Source organism: Chinchilla lanigera, unplaced genomic scaffold (genome assembly GCF_000276665.1).
Source record: "Chinchilla lanigera isolate Chin_1 unplaced genomic scaffold, ChiLan1.0 scaffold00014, whole genome shotgun sequence".
Classification (NCBI taxonomy): Eukaryota; Metazoa; Chordata; class Mammalia; order Rodentia; family Chinchillidae; genus Chinchilla; species Chinchilla lanigera.
This window is the reverse complement of record NW_004955415.1, coordinates 31,266,124-31,287,603: the sequence shown is the minus strand read 5'-3', so window position 1 is coordinate 31,287,603 and position 21,480 is coordinate 31,266,124. Positions and strand designations below refer to the sequence as shown.

Here is a 21,480-nt window from a genome sequence, read left to right as displayed (position 1 = left end):
GGTGCGTGTCCCTCACCAGGTCCTGCTCCCTTGGGTGCACACAGCCCTGCTGGGACTGAGACAGACTGAGGCGACACCTCAGACCGGAGGACAGGGAGGCTGGGCCTACCCAGGGCGCAGCTTGCACTGTATGAGGCTCAGTGAAGGGTCTGGCCCCTTTGAGCTTACTGAAGGGTTGATGACTTCTAAAGAAGTCACTTTAAATGTCACTTACACCAAAGATAAATTAGAGTACTGACTTCTTTTTGTCTTTTTTGAGACAGGGTTTCACTATGTAGTTCAGGCTGGCCTTGAACTTACTGTGTATCCTAGGCTGGTCTCAAACTTGCAGCAGTCCTGCTGCCTCAGCCTCCTGAGGGCTGGAATTACAGGTGTGCGCCACCACCCCTGGCTGAGTGCTGCCTTTTTTTAACTAACAGATTCATAGTAACATTTATTTGCAGGTTTGGTTTTTTCATTGGCCCACCTAAATTAGCCAGTTTATAAATATTTTGTAACTTTTTTCTCCTGGTACTAGGGCCGCATGTGAGGCAAGCGCTCTACTACCCCACCAAACTGTAGCCCCAGCCTTTTGAGATTTTATTTTGAGACAAGGTCTCACTGAGTTGCACATGGTGACCTAAAACTTGAAATCCTTCTGCCTCAGCCTCAGTAGCTGAGATTGCATCACTACGCCTGGCTTGTTTTATAACTTTTTAAAGACTATGTCTTGGCAGAAGTAACCATTTCAGCAGAAAATACACAAAGGCTAAATTTTAGAGAATGAATTACTCTTTGGATCTCATTGGTACCTTCACGTGTAGTGAAAAGAAACCCAGCATGGGGAATGCCGCGCACCCAGACCTGCCTCGGCAAAGGGCCCAGGTAGGTATCTGCCCTCAGCCTCACTCCGCCTCCCCCTCCTCCCACAGTGTGAAGCACATTTCCTGCCCCTTGTTAATCCTGCACGCAGAGGATGACCCGGTTGTGCCCTTCCAGCTTGGCAGAAAGGTGGGCACCCTGGGCCAGCGTCTCTGCTGCTGGGAGGGGTGGGGGTTGGCTGGGACGCCTGCAGGTCTCTTGAGAAAATCGCACACGGGGGGTCTGGAAAGGGGCTGGGAACCAGTCACACAAGAGGAACCACGAAAAAGTAGCACATCACTGGGTATGGTGGTGCAGGCCGTACCGTCTGGAGGCTGAGGCAGGAGGAACACTGAGTTGGAGGCCAGCCTGGGCTACATGCCTGCTCGCCCACCCCGCAGTGTCCCTGTCCTAGGCCTGCCCTGGAGGAAAGGCCTCTAGGTGTGAGGAGGGGGCTTGCTGAGGAGCCACAGCTGGAGTCTGTCCCCTGGCCCAAGTGCCAACTGATAGGCCAGCTCGCAGAAGCACTGCACACCAGAGCTGGGGCTGAGCCCTGCTCCGGAGAAGCAGCCACCAGTTGGTCTCGGGAGAGGGGAGGCCAGAGCCGCCCAGTCCCACCCCGTCGGAGGCATCTGGGCTGACTGAATTTTCCCTCTCCAGCTCTACAACATTGCTGCACCATCTCGAAGCTTCCGCGACTTCAAAGTCCAGTTTGTCCCCTTTCACTCGGACCTCGGCTACAGGCACAAGTACATCTATAAGAGCCCCGAGCTGCCACGGATACTGAGGTGAGGGGCTCTCCAGCTCCTTCCCTGGGGACCTGGGCCGGGCAGCAGCATCACAGCTAGGGCACCACAGGCGCAGCAGGGAGGGCGCAGGGGACTGAATCCAGGCCTTCCGCCCCAGCGGAGGGGAGAGCCCCCACGCAGGCGGGGCAGGTGGCTCCTGTGCCCGGGCCACCAAGCCTTGACGGGAGAGCACTGATGCCCAGCTCGGAGGCTGCTGCCCCGCACCCAGAAGAAGGCCCAGCCCTTCCAAAAGCTGCTTGTTCCTTTGCTTTTTGAAAAGAGGCGGAGTTCCTGACTGGCCAGGATCTTGGAAAGAGCGTGGGCTGCAGCCAGAGAGCCGAAAGCACGCGGCTGGGCCTGGTGCCGAGCAGATACCAGGGGCCTTTGTGGCAGGGCCTCCCCGCCCCCGCCAGTGAGTGCGGCGAAGAAGCGGGCCTCTGTGCACCTTCTTCCTGCAGGTGTCTGGACCCGCGTCCCGCTGCATAGCCTGAGTGCCCGGGGTAGAGCCGGGTCCACGGCGCCGCCCCTGCGTCGCCGAGGGTTCTGGAGCTTGCTTTGGGGTCCTGGCAGCCCCATTAGCTTCTCAAAAAGGCGGAGCCAGCCGGCCGCGTCCCCTTGCTCACGGTCGCCCTCCTCTGGCCTAGGGAGTTCCTGGGGAAGTCGGAACCGGAGCGCCAGCACTGAGCCGCCGCCACCCGCCCGAGGAGCATGAAGACCGGACCGCCGCCTCCCGACCCGCCCGCCCCCGCAGCAGCAGCGGCGCTGGACAGGAGACGCACCCGGAGAGGGACCGCAAGCCGGTGCGGGCGGGCTGGCGGGGCTCGCGCTGTGGCGCATGGGCCCGCGGGTGCGGACGTGGAGACACGGTCCTCCACCCCGCGCGCTGGACGCACCCCGCTGCTCGGCCCTCCTGCTGCCAGCGCATGCCCACGCGGCCCGGGGCCGCACTCCCCGTCCCGTCCACCCACCTGCCCATCTAGCCTGGCGTAGACTGAGCAGTTATTTAAGAATAAAATCGTGGTGGTGGTCTGTCCTTCTCTGCTAAGCAAGGGGTCAAGGACGACTCCAGACGGGGTGGCGCAAGCACCCCGCCCATTGTGCCTGATCCACCAACGGCTGCTCACTTCTCGTCCCGCCCACTTCAAGGCCCGGCCAATGGGCACCCCGGCCCCAGCAGGGCCCCGCCCACGGTCTGGGTGCTCTTCAGCTTGTGGCGAGGTAGTAAGGAGGCCCAAGGGAAGGTTAAGTACCCCTGCCTCCCAGCCAAGCGGATCGCCTGAGATGCGGCAGACCAGGCAGGCGACTTCCCCGTGGCAGGGCCAATGGACAGACCCCAGCTGCTCCAGGAAGGACTTAGCCCTGGGGTCGGCTGCTGCGTCCTTCGCTCAGTGGGCAGGCATATCCTGAGCCAGTGCCTCTGCCGGCACCGGGCACACCCACGCGCTGATCCGGGGTGGAGACCGGCTGAGACCTTCGGAAGAGGACAGGCCTCCAGCAGCCACAGGTGCAGCAAGTTCTCTGGACTGGCCTCTCCAGGGCCTGGCGTCCCTTGTGGTTTCCGGGCCCAGTGGTGCACTGGCAGGGCCCCAACACCTCTTCCGGCCCGGGGTCCCTTAGGAAGACTTGGATCTGGTCTGTGCCAGGGGCCTCGCAGTCACTGGAGTGTGGCTGGGCCCACCTGAGCTTGGCGGTCACCCATGAGTGCAGCGCTGACAGGTGGCCCTGCTCTCCGGGTGCGGGTACAGAGCAGGATAGAGAGACTGTTCAGACTGCATTTGAGCCACATGCCCCTACTCAGTGTGACCAGAGGGAATTTTAGATCCTTTGACAGGTTTCAAAATGAGTTTGTGGATTGGGCGAGTTCTAAAAAGTGCTCTGGACCTGAGGGGTGAGCACTCCTGTCAGCTGTGTGGCATCTGTGCTCCAGGGCCGCAGGATGGCGTCGTGCCAGGGCATCAGGACTCTCAGTGCCCTGACCAGGGTGTAGGGGTGGAAAGCTGTGAGTAGCCTGCAGTCCACAGGGCCAAAAGGTCCTGTGATCTGTCCCTCCTGATCTGTCAGGTAGGGGTAAGGAGGGAGACTGATCTGGTTCAGGGGGCCAGGAGTGGGCGGTAAAGTCCATAGAGGGACCAATACAACTTGCACTAGAAACAGATACTTTGCTCCTGCCCCCAGATGAGAGTTCCCATGGGGCTAGACTGTTTAACACGTGACAGTCTGGTGACACCGTGCTAACGTTCCATCTTTGGTCCCAGAATTGTGGGACTCCTGTAGGAACCCCAAAGCGCTCTGAGCAGTGAGGCGCAGGAACCACACCAACTAGCCACGGGTACAGAAGTTTAATCAGTTTCTCACAGTAGACAGGAAGCACACACAGGCGGGGTCACACACAGCAGGTCAGGGAGTACGGCCTCTGCGCAGAGCCAGCACAAGCAGCAGGTGAACATGACCCATAAAGACCCCAGTGGTTCTGATGAAGCCCTTCCCAACGGGCCCTGCAGGCCTGGGAAGGCAGGAAGAGCTGGCCCAGAGTCCAGCTCCAACATGCAGGCTGGCAGAGCCTTGGGTGATTCTCTTTCTCCAACCACAGTGACAGGCAGGGCCTCAGATTCTGCCCCACAGCAGGCTCCTCAGGATGGGGGGCTTTAGGAGTTCGACCTTACTTCTCCGCTGGCTATGATGTGGGCAGAAATGCCTGCCCCTCCAGCCACCAGCCCTTGTTCAGGCTGACCAGGCTGCTTCCTGTGTATGTCAGGAAGTACACCTAGGCCCTGGAGCAACACTGGCCATTCTTCCAAGGACAGTGGCTAACCCCCTCCAGCCAGGCAGAGAGTCCACGCAGCCTCTCTTAGACACAGGCTGACCACGCATGAACAGGGAAGGATATAGCTAGTTTTATTTGCTTGTGAAGTTTTTCTTTTGAAAAATAAAAAGGTAACCCTGTATCAGCAAGACGTGTCTTGACTGAGGTCTCTGCAGAGGTTCCCCCCATCTCCATGCTGCTCCTGCTCACCCTGGGCCCCAAGCACCCACATGGTGCCAGGATGGCTATGAAGGGCAGTGTGCACAGCCCAGCGCGGGACAGGGAGTGGGCTGTGTCGAGGAGCTGCCTCTAGTGGCCCGGTGCTATGGAAACCGGTCCCTGGCCTTCATGCCGGCCACATGCCCAGACCCAAAATCAAGAGGCTCAAAACTATAGACCTAAGCTCACAGCAAGATTTGTGCGAAGGCTTCAGGGGGCCTCAAAGGCAGCTCCGCCTCCTGGCCATCCTCTGTGGTGCTGGCAGCACCACTCACTTCAAATTCTGCTTTCCTTACAAGAAACCAGGAGAGTCTCTCAGGCTCCTGGGCACCTCTTTTCCTTGCCTGATCCTCCAAACCACCTGTTAGCCCCTCTAGGGAACATAGCAAGGAAAAAAGCAGGGGCCTCTGGCCACTGGCAAAGTGCTTGAACGCTGGCATGATAATGCAAACACAGCCCAACAAAAGCCCTTGGCCCTGCCCGGAGGGATGCCTAGTCCTTGGGGATGTTGGGGGGCGGGATTTGCAGGTCGGAGGGCTCCACACCCCAGATCTCCCGTGCATATTCAGTGATGGTCCGGTCACTAGAGAACTTGCCTGAGCAAGCAATGTTCCTGATGACCTTCTTGGTCCACTCCTTGGGGTTCTGCAGGAAAAGCAGAGACTCCTCAGTCTGGGGCACCTTGGAACTTTCAGGACTATCCCCAGTGAACTCTGAGCCCTGGGGGAGTCTGGCGAAAGAGGAACCACCATGTGCTGAGAAAAGGGGTCCCACAGAACAAGACCCTTGGGACTAGAGAAGCTACAGAGGATAAGTATAAGGTCAAGCAGCCCAAGGAAGGTCCCACCCTTGAAAGCCTGTATTCCACAGAGCACAGTGCACAGCCCCAGACAACAACACCAGACAAGCACTGGCGTGGCTAGAACCAGCGCCCTCACTGCTACCTCCAGTGCCACGCAGCTGCCCTGGCCTCCAGCCAGCTAGAGGAGGGGCCTCCCCCAAAGGGCAAAGCCCTGTGGGACCAGCAGGTGCTGTGCGTGCGTGCGTGTAGGGGTCCTCCCAGAGCCCCACAGTGCTAAAACAAGGAGTGATGGGGTCCACCAGTGACAGTTACTAATGTCACGTGTACTGGAATCCCAAGCCCCTCTGGCCCTGGCCAAAGACCTGCTTTCTTGACCCAAGAAATGAAGTCTGGCCCCAGCCCCAACCCCAACCCTACTCCTGCAGCCACAGCCCATGAGCCTTACCCGGTACAGCTGGTCGACCTGTGCCTGGCACTGCACATAGGCTTCGTAGTCTGCAAATACCTTGAACCTGAATAGGGACAGAACACCAGGTAGGTGGCAGGCAACAGTGGCCCTGCCCAGGCAGCCTGTGCTGTGGTCCCAAGTACAGTCTCACAGCCAGAGGTCACCACCCGCCAGGCCCTGCCCCTTGTGGGGGCCAGGCTGCACCAGGTCCATCTGGCCACAGGGTGTCCTGATGAAGTCACATTCTAACCTAGGATGCTTCTAAGGAAAACATGGACAGTGCAGAGCCCACAGGCTGTGGGGCTGCGCAGGCCCAGGGCCCATGCACTCTCTGTTGGAAGCCCCCACGCAGTCATCTGTTCTCAAGTCTGAGAACAGGTGGTACGGGAGAAGCTTATTTGCAGTTCCTGATGCTCTGGACAAAAATGTAGGCATTATGAGTACACAAATGCACTTCTGCTACTACTGCACCAGATCTGCAAGTTCATGAGTCTCTTCCACCACTGACCTTGCCAGGGGGCAACCTGGCCCAACTGAAGGCGCAGGTGACCCAAGGGCAGAAGTACCCAGACGGCAGCAATAGGAGGGCAGTGAAGTCACCCTTGTCCAGAGCAGCTTTGAGCTACAGGGAGACACAGGTGGTGTGGCCGGCCCACCGTGTAGCCAGAGATGACGCTGTCTGACCATGTGTTAACTACACCGTGTCACCTGCTAATTCCACTTTATCCCAGTGAGTCCCCTCCACCGCCTGGCCAGTTCCTGCTGCCCTGCCTGCTCCCTGAGTTCCCTCTGCTGGCCTCCTAAGAACACTGCAGCCTCAGGGCCTCCAGCATGCTGACCTCCCTTATCTGCACTGTCTGGCCCTTGCCATGGCCAGAACTCTTCTGGCTGGTCCCAAGGTCTTGTGGGCTGAGGTGGAGGGGCTTCCCCTCCCAACCCACTGGGTGGCCCAGGTCTGGCGCAGGGTGGGGGTCGGTGTGGCAGGTTGCAGGGAGGGGCCCCACCTGTCATGGTACATCAGCATGTTGACCACATCCTTGAAGCACTCTGGGTCCTTGGGGGAAAAGAAGCCACTGCTGATCTGGTCCACGGCCTGCCTCAGCTCAGGCAGGCGCTCGTAGTACTCTCTGGCATTGTATCTGCGGGGAGATGGGCCGCTCAGCACCTGTACCCCAACAGTGACCCACAACCAGGGCCTGCACGGGAGGAGCTGCCTGCAAGCAGGACCCTGGGGATCTGCCACAGACAGGCCCCAAGCGCCCGAGTGGCAGCTGGGAGGCAGCTGCTTTACACTTGTGGAGGTCGCGCTACTGGTGGGCGCTGACCTGGCCCAGCTTGGCCCCTCTCCCAGTGCTGCCACGCGCCCAGGTCTGCCAGGGGACACACACCCTTTTCGGTCCAGGGCATCGACCTCCTCCACTCGCAGGCCGAAGATGAAGAGGTTCTCAGGGCCTGCCTCCTCAGCCATCTCCACATTGGCGCCATCCATGGTGCCAATGGTGAGCGCCCCGTTGAGCATGAACTTCATGTTGCCGGTGCCTGAGGCCTCGGTGCCCGCAGTGGAGATCTGCTGTGACAGGTCGGCGGCTGGGATCACTGTGGGCAGAAGGCAGGTCAGCTTGGCCTCCCTTTCTTCTGTTGCACTCCCTCCTCCTGGCCCCTTGGCAAGTGATCCTAGGCAGACAGCCCCTGTCCCTAGTGGCCACTGCCTTTGTAGGGCTCCCCTCCTTGGCTGGGCTGACTGAGGCAAGGTGTCCAAGACAGTGACCTCAAGAAGTCCCTCAAGTGGACCAGCGTTTGGTTCTGGAACTTTCTTGGGACACCCCCCCACTCCAGTCCAAGAGCAGCCTGGCCCCATGCACAGCACTGCCCGTCCCACCCACCCGGTCTACCCCGGCAGGACAGGCACTGGCCTCCAGCCTACCTTTCTCAGCCAGGGACACCCGGTAGTTCTCCAGGAAGATCACTCGGAGCTTGTCTCCTACAATTGGATCATGATTGACAACACTGCCGATGGACGTGACCAGCTTGATAATCATCTTGGCCATGTGGTAGCCGGGAGCTGCCTGCAGAGAGAAGTAATCAAGGGCTTTCATGTGCAGCACTCTGCCCAGGGCCAACAGGATGTGGGTCAGGGTCACTGCATCATGAGGGAGATCATGGACAGACTCCTGGAGCCCAGCAACAGTGTGGCTTGTGGGCCAGAGGCCTGGATCCCACCCAGCACTCAACGGCTGCCTCAGCTTGGGATCTGCCAGCCTCCAAAGATGCACTGTAGGAAATAGGAACCCTATGGAACATGCTAGAACACACTGGGGAAACCCTCAGGAAAGCAGCCCAGGATGGCAAATCACCCAATTTCTATAAGGACATTGAAAATGACAAAAAGGGGGGAAAGTCTATTGATAAGGAGAACTAAGAAACATGGTCAGGTCAAGGTGAGTGCCCTCCTTGGTGTGCCAATTCAAAGCTCTTGAAGATGCTAATGGGGTGGGGGGGTGTGGCAAGTGGCAGAGCCCTGGCCTCTGGTGTGTGCGTGACCCCTGGGCTCATCCTCAGCACTGGAAGAAAAAAATATATTTAGCCAGGCCAGTGGCATAGGCCTCCACTCCCAGCTACTGAGGAGGCTGAGGCAGAAGGATCCCCTGGTGCCTTGAGCCCAAGATTTTGAAGCCAGCCTGGGCAATACAGTAAGGCCTCATCTGAAAGAAAATAACTACTCGGGCTGGGGATTTAGCTCAGCGGCAAAGGCACTTGCCTGGCAAGCGCAAGGTCGTGAGTTCGGTTCCTGGTACCAGAGAAAAACCAAAAAAAAAAGAAAATAACTACTGGTACTTGCAACTTTCGTGAGACCAGTGGGGGGTGTGGCCTTGAGTGGATGGCCACTTCTGACAGGATGACTCTTGCCCACATTTTAGGTGTGATGGATGTGCGGCCATGTGGTGATGGCTAAGAAGCCAGAGGCTCTGGGTCAAGAGGGGTCATCACTGACCGAGGTGGAAGACCCACCCATCTGCCCACCACTTGGCAGGAGTCTACGTGGACTAACGGTTTCTACAGCTCTTCCTACTTCTTTGGCTTAGATTTGTCCTTAATATTTTAAAACATTTTGTACAGACTTAACACACCAAGACACTAATGAAAGAACATAACGTTCAAAATGTGCTTCAAAAACAAAGTGGATGGGTGGGCAGAGGCCACATGGTATGGTGAATGGGCTGGAGTCCAGGGCGGCAGGGAGCAGCATACGCGAGGCCAGCGATGGCGAGCCTTTTACAGCTAGCTTGCAATGGTACAAGATACAAACAGCCCGATGCAGCACAAGTGTCACAACTGCACTAGGCGATCTGCAGAAGACCTGAGGCTATCTCCTCAAGCGCATCCACACCCCAAGTGCTGACCAAGGCCAGGCTGCTGGCTGAGCAGGACACTCCTGGCACCCTCCTGTGAGCCACGCCCACACAGGACCCTGGCTTCCAAGCAGGCAGCACCCACTGAGTGCACCCTGGGCTCAGTGCCAAAAGGAGGAGTGAGGAAGTCACCTTACCTTGCCCCCGATCATCACCGTCCTGGGCACAAAGGCCTTAGTTGGGTCCTTCTTTATTCCTGTAGGCAAAACAGAAGAGATTCATGTGAGGCAGTGGGGTGACCTTATATAAGCCAAACCAACTCAGGAGGCTGAGGCAGGAGAGTTGTTACATGTTTGAGGCCCGCCTGGGCTACAAAGTGAGCTCAAGGCCAGCCTCAACTGCATAGCGAGACCCTGTCTCAAAAAGACAAAAGAAAAAAAAAAAAAGCCAAACCAACGAGGGACCCAGAGAGCCCCAGGTGGCAGTGGCACATGGCCACAATCCCACACCTGGCTCTGCTTCTGTTCTGGGTGGTGAGCAGAGCCCCCCCAAGAAACAGCAGCCTGCCTGGCATTTAGACAAGCTACACTCCTGCCAAGGGCTGGGGAGGTCAAACCAATGTCCACAAGAGGCCTGGTTCAGAGCCATCTGTCCTGGCCACTGCTTCTTGAGGCCCAGGTATGTGACAGGACCTGTGTATTAAAAATGTGCTTTGCACACGCAGGTTTGAGGCTAACAGAAAGTACAGACCTGGGCAAGGCCTTGGCACTGTGGGTGTGACACCACAGCCTCAGGAGCCTGAGATCCTGACTGTCCCCACTAACCAAATGACACAGTATGTGCTGGCCTAAAACGTCCCCAAAGCCCTGTGCTCTTGGTGCCTATGGTGTGTGTGTGGAGGGGGGGCTCCAGCAGTGGGACTCAGAGGAGAAAGGGAAGGGAGGTCACTGGGGCATGACCCTGGATGGACACGAACCCCGCCTCCACCTGTCTCTGCTTCCTAGCCAAAAGGGGTGGACAGCCTCCTCTCCATGCTCACACTGCTGGAATCTGTGACGTGGGCCCAAGCCAATCTTCCTCGCTTACAGGTGATTTAGGTCCTTGCCACTGTGACAGAGAGCTGCCTGTGCAGGCCACTCATGGCAAACAGGCCCTCGGCCTCCAGGTTTCAGCTGAGCTGAGTGTCTGCCCTGGGGATGGGAGGTGGCCCTCAAAAGCCACCGCCAGCCAGTGGGACAGCCAGTGTGGGAGGCAGTCAGGGCCCTGATTCTAAAAACCTATAGCACAGAGGAAAGGGCAAAACAAAAACACAAAGGAGCTGGTGTAAGGGTGCATGCCTACAATCCCAGCTACCTGGGATGCTGAAGGACTGCTTGAGCTCAAGAGTTTGAGGGCAGACTGGGCAACATACCAAGACCCCATCTCTTTAAAAAAACAAAAACTCCACAAATAGTATGTCCACCCAGAGTAGGAAACAGGTAAAACATGACCTCAGGAACTGGGTGGACAGAGCGGGGCCAGCATCGCCAGCCAGGGAAGCAGGGGCTGGGGGCCTCAGAGGCCTGGTAGTGGGGGCACAGAGGAGGTGTGGCTCTGTCCCTCCGTGGAGGGAGTCACTCGCCAACACAGCAGCAGGGGTCAGCAGTCAGGGCCACACCACAGAGGGTAGAGCTGGCCTCTGGGCAAGTCTCACATCTTGAGGACCACATAGACCAGACCTGAAACACAGGCCCTCAGGGTGAGGGGTGACGCCAGCCGACGGGAGAGGAGACACACGGAAGGTCTAAAGAGGCTCCGCAGAAGCATGTGCAGGGGACCTGGCACGCCTCCCAAGCACACCTCAGGCCTGAGTACAGCTTGGAACAGCACCTGCCTGGTACACGTGAGGCCCTGGGCTCCATCCCCAGCACAGGGGATAAAGATGTGTGTGTAATTCAAATACTTTCTTGAAACAATATAGTATGTAGTCAAAAGTGGCCACAGTCAACACCAAGTAAGACACAACTGTAAGAATAAGCCACTCATATATCCAGAAACGATATAAAACGTGGCTCCAGCCCTCAGGACAGGGGCACAGGGACCCACAACGTGCTGGAAGGACGGCAAGCCACACTGGCACCACCAGCCAGTGCCCTTTAGCCATGCTGGACACCTGGGCAGCAAGATGGGCAGAGGACACAGCATGGTGCTCTGCAGACGAAGCCAGAGTCACATCAGACGGGAGATAAGAAGAGTGCAGAGGCCGCCCATGTGCTCGGAATTAGACAAGGACATGCACGTACACACATTCACATCCCACGTGCAAGCACACATCGCACGTGGACATGCATGTGCACCCGCCCACAAGTACCCATCACACGCACACCTCACACACAAGTACAAACTGTACACAAGGTCACCTGCACATGTGTGCAGGCCCCACATAAACCACACGTGTGCACAACCCACATGGAAGTCACCCTCTGGGCGAGGGGGAGGACACGCAGCACTGAGGAGCTACAGGGGACCACAGGGGAGGCTGGAGCAGGAAGAGGGAGGGCGATCTAGAGCCCTTACTGCTGCTCGCACGGGACTCTGGAGACCCAAGGGAAAATGAGAGGATGAGGAGACCAAGGCTGCCGTGAGCCACTAGGCGGCAGAAGCCAGGCTGGGCGTGCCCCGCACCACGCGCCTCTTGGGCCCAGGCTCCCTCCAGGCTGTGCTGCTCCCTTGGAGCAGGAGCCCTAGGGTCGGGGGCCGTGAAGTATTTCTGCAGCGCCTCCACTTTGAAATACTTTACTATCTCACAAAACTCTAGAAACCTAGCTCTTCCCTAGGACTTCGCTAATCCACCAAGCAAATGTTCACAACCGCTTTTTTGGTTTTGTTTGAGACAGGGTCTTGCTACGTAGTCCAGGCTGGTCCTGAACTCACCCTCCAGAGTGCTCAGATTAAAGGTGTGTGCCACTGTGCCCAGCTCTCACATCTACTTTTAGGGGGTCTTTGATTCACATTTGCTCTCCTAACTGTCCATAAGCAACTTAAGCTACAGTTATGAATTTAACATATGATTTCATCTAAGTACATTAAATACCTTGACAAGCTAATCTTCCCAAACAAGGCAAATCATGGAGAGCAACTACAACTACTAAAAAACTACACTGAACAGAAAACCCAGCCTTGCAGCCCTGTGCTGCCCCAGCAACACGCGGCCCCATCAGCCCACAGCCTCAGACGTGAACGTTCGCCGGCTCACACACAGGAAAGAAGCCCCTGCCTGGGAAATGCGCTCAGCACGCATCGCGCACACAGCTGGGCCTGGGAGGGACTCACGGTTGTACAGGGTGATGACGTGCAGGCAGTTGAGCAGCTGCCGCTTGTACTCGTGTATGCGCTTCACGTGCACGTCGAACATGGAGGAGGGGTTGATCTTCACCTTGTACTCCTTCTCCAGGAGGGCGGCGAACTTCAGCTTATTTTCCTGTGAGTAGGGCGGATGACAGCTGCGCTGTTCACAGCTGTCCTGCAAGCCCCAAGATCCCTGGATGCCCTGGGGTCCACCCACCCTGGAGACACAGCCCTCAGCAACCACAGGGACCAGGGCCAGGGCCAGCAGGCCCAGGAACTGGGGCCAGCAGCAGGGAGAAGGGGACAAGGGCGCGCTGGACAAGGTTACAGAAGTAAAGGACCTGGAGCAGAGCTGAGCAGAACAAGGGGGCTGGGGTGTGAGGTGGGGCCACAGGAGGAGGAAGGTGAGGAGGCAAGGAAGAGACCAGTGCAAACCCTACAACGGAGACCAGGCAGAAGCGTGCAGCACTACTGCTGTCCCAGAGCTGAGGCGGCGCCCCACGGCCTTGCCATGTGACCCCCAGTCCCGCCCAGGTCTGGGGGCTCTCGGGACTGAGCCATGGTTTAGCCCCTTGGCTTCTCCCAGAACAGAACTAGATTCCTGCAGCTGCCATCCCTGCAGCCTGAAGAAGAGCCAGGCGCAGGTCAGTGGCCCTGCTGGAAAGCGGCAGCCTGACCCTGGGCCCCAGGGCCTCCTGAGCCCCCTCCCCAGTGCCACGCAGCCCACCTGCTTGACTTGGGCCACATTCCTGATGAAGGCCTCGTCGCTGACCAGCGGCAGCAGCTTCCGTAGCTGGCTGAGGTCTGTCAGGAAGCCCTCTCCGATTCTCTGCGGGAGGAAGGGCACTCTGCTTGCCAGAGCCTGGCTTCTACGTGCACCCACGCCTCTGCCCACCCACCTTCCCAACAGGGTCCCTCCTGCACGGCTCCCTCAAGGCGACAGGGATTTGGGTCCCTCGCCTCAGCACCCCTACAGAGCCCCGATTTCCTCAGTCCTGCTCCCAGCTCCCAGCCTACCCCTGGGGGCTCTCCCATCACACAGCCCAAGTCCCCAAGCCAGGGGACCTCCTGCTATATAGCCACCAGCCTCACTCTACACAGTCTCCGGCCCCATGGATGGACCTGGCCCTCCTGCCCTGGGCCAGCCTGGCCTCCCTGTGGCACTTCAGGGCCTCTCCTTGCCTTGGGCCTCTCCCAGCACGGCCAAGTCCTTCTACCCTAGCCTGGTGGCTCTGAGCTGTTTCCCCGGCTTGCTGCTGGTCACATGAAGACCCAGCTTCCTTGTTCTAGGACCCGGCCCAGCCACGCACCTCCACAAGGACGTCTGCCAGCCCCGGGTTACACAGCAGCAGCCACCGGCGGGGGGTGATGCCGTTGGTCTTGTTTTGGAACTTCTCTGGCTCCAGCTCGTAGAAATCCTTGAAGCTACAAACAGACGGTAGGAACTGTCAGAAATGCCGTGTTCTGAGCCAAGTGAGCCAGAGAACGCAGGGCCTTCCCAGGAGAGCCCCAGGGGTATGGACGCTAGGGGGCAGAGCCTTGCATACACTGCATACTTTGGCTGCAGAGTCTAGTGCTGACCCTGCCCTTCCCCATGTGAGGACGCAGCTAGGCCACAACCCTGGGGACTCCACAGGCTTCAGGCCTGGGCTGTTTCCTCAGCTGTGAGCTGGGGAAAAATCCAACTCCCAAGTGCACGGTGGGGACCACAGAGCCTGGGCCCAGCAGGGGGACAGAGCTGTCAACGGGCACTCATGGGGCCAAGGCCTTCAGCAGCCTCGCTAGGTGACAGGAAGGGGGAAGGGAGGAACCTCCAGTCCCCACCTGACTGCCGCCTGCCCAGCCCCTGCAGCCAGCCCTGGCCCCATGTAGTGTCCAAGGCACCCAGCCAGCAGCAGATGGACCAAGGGCCATGAGCTCTGTGGACAGCAGCAGGCGTCTAGTGGGGCTGGGGTCCCGCCTCTCCCGTCACTGCCTGTGCGGGTGTGAACACAGGCCAGGCCTCCCGCGGCAGCCAGGTGGAGCAGGCGGCGAGTGCCTCACGTACACAGACTGCTTCACGATCTCCGAGTGGATGCGCGCCACGCCGTTCACGGCATGCGACCCGATCACACACAGGTGGGCCATGTTGATCCGCTTGCAGTCACCCTCTTCGATCACAGACATCCTCCTCAGGCGGTCCACGTCCCCAGGAAACAGGGCAGCCACTTGCTGGAGCCCAGAGAAGGAGTGGAACAGGGTGAGATCCATGTGCCCCCAGAGCCCCCGGGACCTGGATGGCTGCCATGCCCAAGGGATGCAGTCCTGCTCCAGGCCTCGACCTGGGTCCCGGTGCCGGGCCTCAGCGGTGGAGACAAACCATCCAATTTACAGAGGATGCAGGGCTCCCCACCCTGCCCACAGTGTGACAGCTGTGCTCAGGGGAATCACACAAGCACATACACCCCCACACACAGAGACACACAGAGGAACAAACATCCCACAGGCAGTCACTCCCGGACCCTGCGCCCTGCAGGTAACGGATGATGGACAGGCGGGGCTGCAGGGTGAGAATGGAGATCTAGAGCCCGTTCAGCGGCTCGGGAAGGATCAAGTGCATGGCAGCGAAGCGCTGCTCTGCCAGCTACTGGGCTGTCACCTGGTGGGACCCACGCCCACCCATCAGGCTGGTGCTCACATCTAGATGCCTCTGGTTGATGGCGTAGATGATGTCCAGGTGTCGTGGCAGCAGCTTCTCGAACAGGGATACCGGCCAGCGCTCCAAGGCCTCAGGCAGCACCGTGTGGTTGGTGTATGCACAGGTCTTCTTGGTGATCTCCCAGGCCTGGACGTTGGAAAGAAGTGTATACACGGTGACGCTTGGTCCTGCAGAGCCCCGCCCTGCCCACTGACCCACACCTGTGAGGACGCCACTGACCTGTGCCTTGGATTACCCGCCATGTTCCTCCTTGTATACAGTTTTTACTGATCGATTAACAGACCACTGAACAGTCCCCCCTGATTTCCATTACATAGCCTGCTGGCCCAGGCAGAGGACGCTACCACAGGGCCACATACTTCTCAAGACTAGAGAGGGGCTCTGATCTCCATAAGGTGAAGTAAGAAACTGCTTTGTGGCTGGGCTGGGTGATACCTGCCTGTGAATCCAGCTTACTCAGGAGGGTGAGGCAGGAGGATCAAGTTTGAGCCCAGCCTACGCAACTTAGCAGGTCCCCTTTCCATAATTAAAAAAAAAAAAAAAATAGGGCAGGGATGTAGTTCAGTGAAGAAGTCCTAGGTTCAGTCTCTAGTACAGGAGGATAATGCTTTATGGTTTTATAGACTGACTTAAGTTAAACCTAAAAGTCCTAAGACAGGGGCTGGGGATTTACCTAAGCGGCACAGCACCTGCCTGGCAAGCATGAGATCGTGAGTTTGATTTCAGGTACTGGGGAGTGGGAGGACTAACAACAAAAAAAAAGTTTATCAGCCAGGGGTGGTGGCGCATGCTTATAATCCCAGCACTTGGGAGGCTGAGGCAGGAGGATCATTGCAAGTTCGAGACCAGCCCGGGCTACAAAGTGAGTTCAAGGCCAACCTGAACTGCACAGCAAGACCCTGTCTCAAAAAGACAAAAAAGAAAAGAAAAAAATAAAAATCCTAACACATGCAAGAATCTAGGACCAAAGTAAATGGAGCCCTAAGAAAAATCTACAGGAATCTTTAAACTTAACACTTAATCTTTAAACTTAACACTTTTGGATTTCTCAAGGTGAGAAAACATACACAAGAAGCCCTAGAAAGTACCAGAATCCTGTCCTTGTCCCTTCTTGCCCCTGCATTCTTGTCCCACGTTGCTGTCCTACAGGATGTCTGTCCGCCCCTGGGACCCACCCCATGGCCTAGTGCTCTGAGTGCTGACATCCCCCAATCTCCTGAGGCCGGGAGAGGGGACCCCCTTCCCCGGACTCCTCAGTCGTTCATGTAGCTGGCTTGGACTCCACAGAGGACGGCCCCCCATCCTGGTCCTCAGAGCATGATGTCACCTGTCCTGGACACCGTCTCTCCACCTTTCGCTCACCTTGTCCCAGTCCACCTTCTCCACGTCCACCAGGATCCGCATGAGCTCGGGGATGGAGAGGGCAGGGTGGGTGTCGTTCAGCTGGATGGCCACCTGCAGGGCACATGGGGCTGCTCAGCGGCCTTAGCCTTGTGGGCGCCCAAGCCCCGGCTGAGAAGGTGCTGGGCAGCCTGTCCTGAGGACCCTGAGGCTCCAAAAGGGAACCGGTGGGTGCTGTTGGCTCTGCGGCCAGCTGTGCCCTGGACAGGTGTGCGAGGAGCTACTGGGCCTGGGCTGCCCCCACAGACTGCCCCCTCCCCTGTGCTGTGGCAGCTTTGTTGGAATAGACTGCGCTAGGCTTCACCTCGGGAGCAGCCGGCCCTTTCTACCTGCCTGACACCCTGGCCCTGAACTCGGGCCAGGCCAGACGAGACGGAAACGGAAGCGAGAGCTCCCTGCCACCCCGTCCTCAGCACACAGACCTTGTCAGGGAAGGTCTCGAAACTGGTCCTCACAGGGTCGCGGCAGCCGAACTTGGAGGACTTAAAGCGGCGGATGATGTCCTGCAGCGTGGCAGCCACCACGAAGTACTCCTGCTTCAGCCGCAGCTCCTTCCCCTCGAAGAACTGTGGACACAAAGCTGCTGTGGCACCTGGCCCACAGTGGGGAGCAGAGGGGTCCTGAGGCCCACTGCCCTGATCCTAGGCCGTTCCGGCAGCACAGGAGGGCGGGGTGAGCCGTCAGGCAGGGGTACAGGCTGAGGTCGTGAGCGGTCTCACCCGGCTGCCTGACACCACCAGCACCCAGTGTCACCTTCTGACGGAAGAGGAGGGTAACCCGGTGCCCCTGGCCTGCGTGACTAACACCAGGGCACATGGTGCCCAGCCCCCCAGCAGCCAGGACACCAGAGCCACGCGGAGATGTGACATCTGAGCACAGCGGCCCCTGCACCCACAGGCCAGGGCACCTGCTGCCAGAGCCATTAGCACCACCACACGGTGACTGAGTGGGACTCACACTTCTGCAAACACAGAGCCACCAGGCTGGGCAAGCTGCTCTCTGGTGCCAGGGACAGAGCCCAGCGCCCTGCGTGCTCGGACTATGCCCACCAGGGCCGTTTGTACAGCAACAGGGAGACCCAAATACCAAGGCCACTGGGCACAGGTGGCAGCAGAGTCCAGCTGCGCCCACCACCAAGCACATGGGGTGTGCTGAGACCTCCCCAGCGTCAGGGTGCTGTCCCCACAGGATAGACAGGCCTCAGGGCACCCCAAGGAGCAACCCAGCCTGGCCCAGAACCGGGGCTCCACCCACACCTCTCCCTCAAGGAGCCAAGCTGAGGCAGGGGGAGGGGCAAATGCGCCCCCTCCAGAGCAGCCAGCGGCCTGCACTCAGGCAGGAGGCCCCAGGCCACCCAGCCTCCGCTTCAGCCAGGGGAGGTCGGCGCTCCCAGAACAGGCCAGAGACCCGACAAGTCTGTCCCAGGCGCTACTCACGTTGTCATTGGGGTACAGCACCCTGGAGATGTTCTCCGCCAGGTTCCGGTCCAGGACGGCCTGGACGTAGTCCCCCACGTTGACTATGGAGATAGGGAGGGGAAGGCAGTGAGCCCTGCAGGTCCTCAGAGCTTCAGCCGAGCCATCAAAGCAACAGAGACCCACCCCACCCTGAAGCCCCCTCACGCTTCCCTTGGGAGCCAGGGGCCACAGTGCCACAATCCCACCCTCCTGTCTACTGGAGGGCGCCGTAGGGCTCAGGCAGCAGCTTTAGCACCAGAGCCCTGGGGCTTCGGCACTCTGCAGAGAGGGGCAGGGTGGGAGCGGCAGGCGCGAGAGCTTGGGGGCTCCAGACAGGAGTGGGCGCGGCCGTACGTACAGTCCTGCAGCTTGAAGTCGTTGGGCGCCTTGGCAGACCACAGCCTCATGGTGTTGACCGTGTTGTTCTTGTAGCCAGGCACTGGGGTGTCGTAGGGCATAGCGAGGACCACCTGGCCACAGGGACATGCACAGGACGCAGTCAGCAGGGTCCCTGCCGCCTTCCACACCAGGTGCGGCACAGTGAGGGGCAGCACAGTGAGGAGCGGCCCGGCAACCCTGTAACCCCCAATGCCTGAGGGCAAGCTCCACTCAGGATGAGGCACAGGTGGCCGGCAGGACCTGGCCTCTCGCACCAGCAGAGGCGCCTCAGCTCCGACCATGGGGCTGGGCCGAGGCACCCCCACCAACGGCAACACCAGCACTGTGGCACTTCCCTTCCTGGCTCCTGTCCATGGGCTTGTCCAGAGGGACGGTCCCACACCTCACAGTGCCGGACCCCTGACACCCATCTTCAGACACACAGGGGAACCCGGGGTTCCTGCTCTGCTGCTCAGGTCACAGACAGCTCAGGCTTAGCCTCCGTGCCGCATGCCACAAGCCAGCGACGGAGTCAGCTCTGCAGCATCACAGCGAGGACGCCTGGCGCCGGCCACAGCCCACACAGCCCCCCAGCGACACAGAGCTACATGCAGCAGCTCCTGCACTGGGGACATCTGGCTAGGTGTCCAACAGGGCGTGTGAGGAGAGTGAACTCCCACCCCCAGTTCCATACCTGCGTGTCCAGCCACCGCACGCCCTCAGCTGTGTGCTCCACGCGTCCGTAGAAGTGCACGGGCAGCATGTACTCAGGCCGGGCCTTCTCCCAGGGGTTGCCATAGCGCAGCCAGTCATCCGCCTCCTCCACCTGGGGCAGCAGATCAAACAGTATACAGCACCGAATAAAACCAGGCCTGCTCACCAGTGAAGCTTCCTATACCAGCCAAGTCCAGTGGCTGGAAAATGAACATTCTGGGCCCAGAATCCAGGAGGCGGAGGCAAGAGTTTTGTAAGTTCCCGCCTAACCCGGACAACTTAGGGACTTAGCAAGAGTGTGTCTCAAACTTAAAAAAGCTAAGGACATAGCTCATGTGAAGGCCCTGTGTTTAATCCCCAGTGCTGGGGGAAAAAAGTTCGGCACCAACAGAGCAAAACCTCACACGCAATCCAGAAGAAAGCATCCAAACACACATTAAGGACCATGACCCCAACGTGCGTGGAGGAGGCCAGGCTCAGGAGCCCACACGCTGTGCAACCCAAGACAGCAGGGGTCTCCAAAGGCTGGGCTCGGGGTGAGCGACCAGTGGCCACCAGGCACCCCCACGTGGCTCAGTGCAGGGCTCGTTCTGGGTGCACAGGTGTTCTGCAGGTGGACAGTGCTGGCCACCCCCTGCTGCACCAAGAACTGCTTTCCACCTCAGAAGAGCTGTTACTACAAAATCAAACCAGCCACAGGAAAAGCATCACTGAAGCCTGCTGCTGTGAGAATGATACCACAATGGGATGTAACTGAGAGACAGGGCATGTGCTCCAGCACACACACACACACATACACACACACACGTACACACGTACACACACACACGTACACACGTACACACTCAGCAGAGCAAAGGACACTGGAAGCCCTGAGTGCTGGGCCTGGTGCTCACAGGGGCCAGGAGAGTGCTGAACACAGTGCTCCCTGCCAGCCGACCACCAGAGAACAGAGCCTGAGGCACTCAGATCAGCAAAAATACGCACACACCCCCCCCCCGTCCCCCTGTCCCCTAACCCCGCCCAAACACCACGGACGGCACCCTCAGGAGACGTGAGCCCTGCACAGTCACAGATCCAAACCCATGACACGGCCCCTCCTCCAAGTGGTGCGGCACATGGCCTCTAAGCCCAGCCCTGCTGCATGGGCCGTTTAGGGACCAAATGCTATCAGAAGCCTTTCACCACCAAGCAGAACAGGAGTGACCTCCATGTTCAAGTGCCATGGCTGCCGCACCCAGAACAGTGAGACTGCCATGAAGGCCTTGGGGTCCCTGCCACAATAGCACTAGCCCTCCTCTCCACGTCATTCTCATACCTCACCCAGCCTTGGTCGATGCTTTGATGTTGTGACTGACTCACCCAACCCACTCCTTGGGAGTCCAGCCTCCGCCATACCAGAAGCTGCTCTCTCATATTAGGGAGCAAAGGCCAAAGGTGGGGACCAAAGGACCATCACTGTTCCTCTAGCTACTCAGTGGCCCACGTTTGGGTCCCAGAGCACACCATGTACCCAGTGTGACACCCAGGAAGCCAGGGTGCCCCTTAAGCGTCCTGTACCCATCTGGGGCTTCTGTGTCCACCTCTAAACACCCTGTCACCCCCAGGGCTGTTAGCGAAGCACCCCTCCTGCCCAGCCCAATCAGGTCACTTGGAGGAAGTACTGCCGGCTGCTGCCCGAGGACAGGCGAGAGCCGCAAACCCTGAGGAGACCCAGGTCACCCACCTGCCAGCCATCGACGATCTTCTGGTTGAAAATCCCAAACTCGTAGCGGATCCCGTAGCCATACGCCGCCAGACCCAGGGTGGCCATGGAATCAAGGAAACAGGCTGACAAACACAACACAGATCCCCACGATCAGCACAGCTGGGCCAGAGCCTGATTGGTTCCTTAGAATGCTGAGGTGTGCCCAGGACACAGGTCTCCACAAGGATGCCACAGGCCCAGCCAGGACACTGAGCTCCCAGAGGCTGAGCTTCCCTCCAGTTAGGACACTGGAATCCACACAAGGACGGCGGGAAGCTGGTGACAGCCCAGCCCCACACAGGGAAGAAGGGACAAGGTCTTGGGGGCTCACCTGGCCTCTTGGAGGAGGGTGTGGGGGACATGGGGGCTAGGGACAGTTGGGAGAAGGGTATTCTTTACTTAGATCTGTGTGTTTTGTGAGAATATGCTGCATTTAGAATTCTTGAAGACATAAGACTGAAAATATACATGTCAAGCCCGTTTTAGGGTCCATACACAGCAACCCTCC

At 58.6% G+C, this 21,480-nt stretch overlaps 2 protein-coding genes across 2 annotated transcripts in view; one reads left to right on the top strand and one right to left on the bottom strand.

Annotated features, from left to right (window-relative positions):
• Window positions 1-2,657, top strand: part of Abhd12 (abhydrolase domain containing 12) — a gene marked incomplete in the record, with an annotated part of 52,757 nt that extends 50,100 nt beyond the window's left edge. The window contains 3 exon segments of the mRNA XM_013512239.1: window positions 912-990; window positions 1,501-1,628; window positions 2,273-2,657. Of these exon segments, the coding sequence (XP_013367693.1) occupies window positions 912-990; window positions 1,501-1,628; window positions 2,273-2,312 (247 nt within the window).
• A 1,295-nt stretch (window positions 2,658-3,952) lies between these two features.
• Pygb (phosphorylase, glycogen; brain) overlaps window positions 3,953-21,480 on the bottom strand; it is a 29,412-nt gene continuing 11,884 nt past the window's right edge. The window contains exons 4-20 of the mRNA XM_005380992.2: window positions 20,952-21,055; window positions 19,206-19,337; window positions 18,492-18,603; window positions 18,113-18,195; window positions 17,099-17,242; window positions 16,638-16,730; window positions 15,255-15,401; window positions 14,625-14,788; window positions 13,888-14,002; window positions 13,305-13,406; window positions 12,563-12,710; window positions 9,448-9,506; window positions 7,825-7,966; window positions 7,289-7,496; window positions 6,905-7,039; window positions 5,898-5,964; window positions 3,953-5,295 (exon numbers count right to left, since the gene is read on the bottom strand). Of these exons, the coding sequence (XP_005381049.1) occupies window positions 5,143-5,295; window positions 5,898-5,964; window positions 6,905-7,039; window positions 7,289-7,496; window positions 7,825-7,966; window positions 9,448-9,506; window positions 12,563-12,710; window positions 13,305-13,406; window positions 13,888-14,002; window positions 14,625-14,788; window positions 15,255-15,401; window positions 16,638-16,730; window positions 17,099-17,242; window positions 18,113-18,195; window positions 18,492-18,603; window positions 19,206-19,337; window positions 20,952-21,055 (2,108 nt within the window). The 3' untranslated portion in view covers window positions 3,953-5,142. The remainder of the gene's footprint in view (window positions 5,296-5,897; window positions 5,965-6,904; window positions 7,040-7,288; window positions 7,497-7,824; window positions 7,967-9,447; window positions 9,507-12,562; window positions 12,711-13,304; window positions 13,407-13,887; window positions 14,003-14,624; window positions 14,789-15,254; window positions 15,402-16,637; window positions 16,731-17,098; window positions 17,243-18,112; window positions 18,196-18,491; window positions 18,604-19,205; window positions 19,338-20,951; window positions 21,056-21,480) is intronic.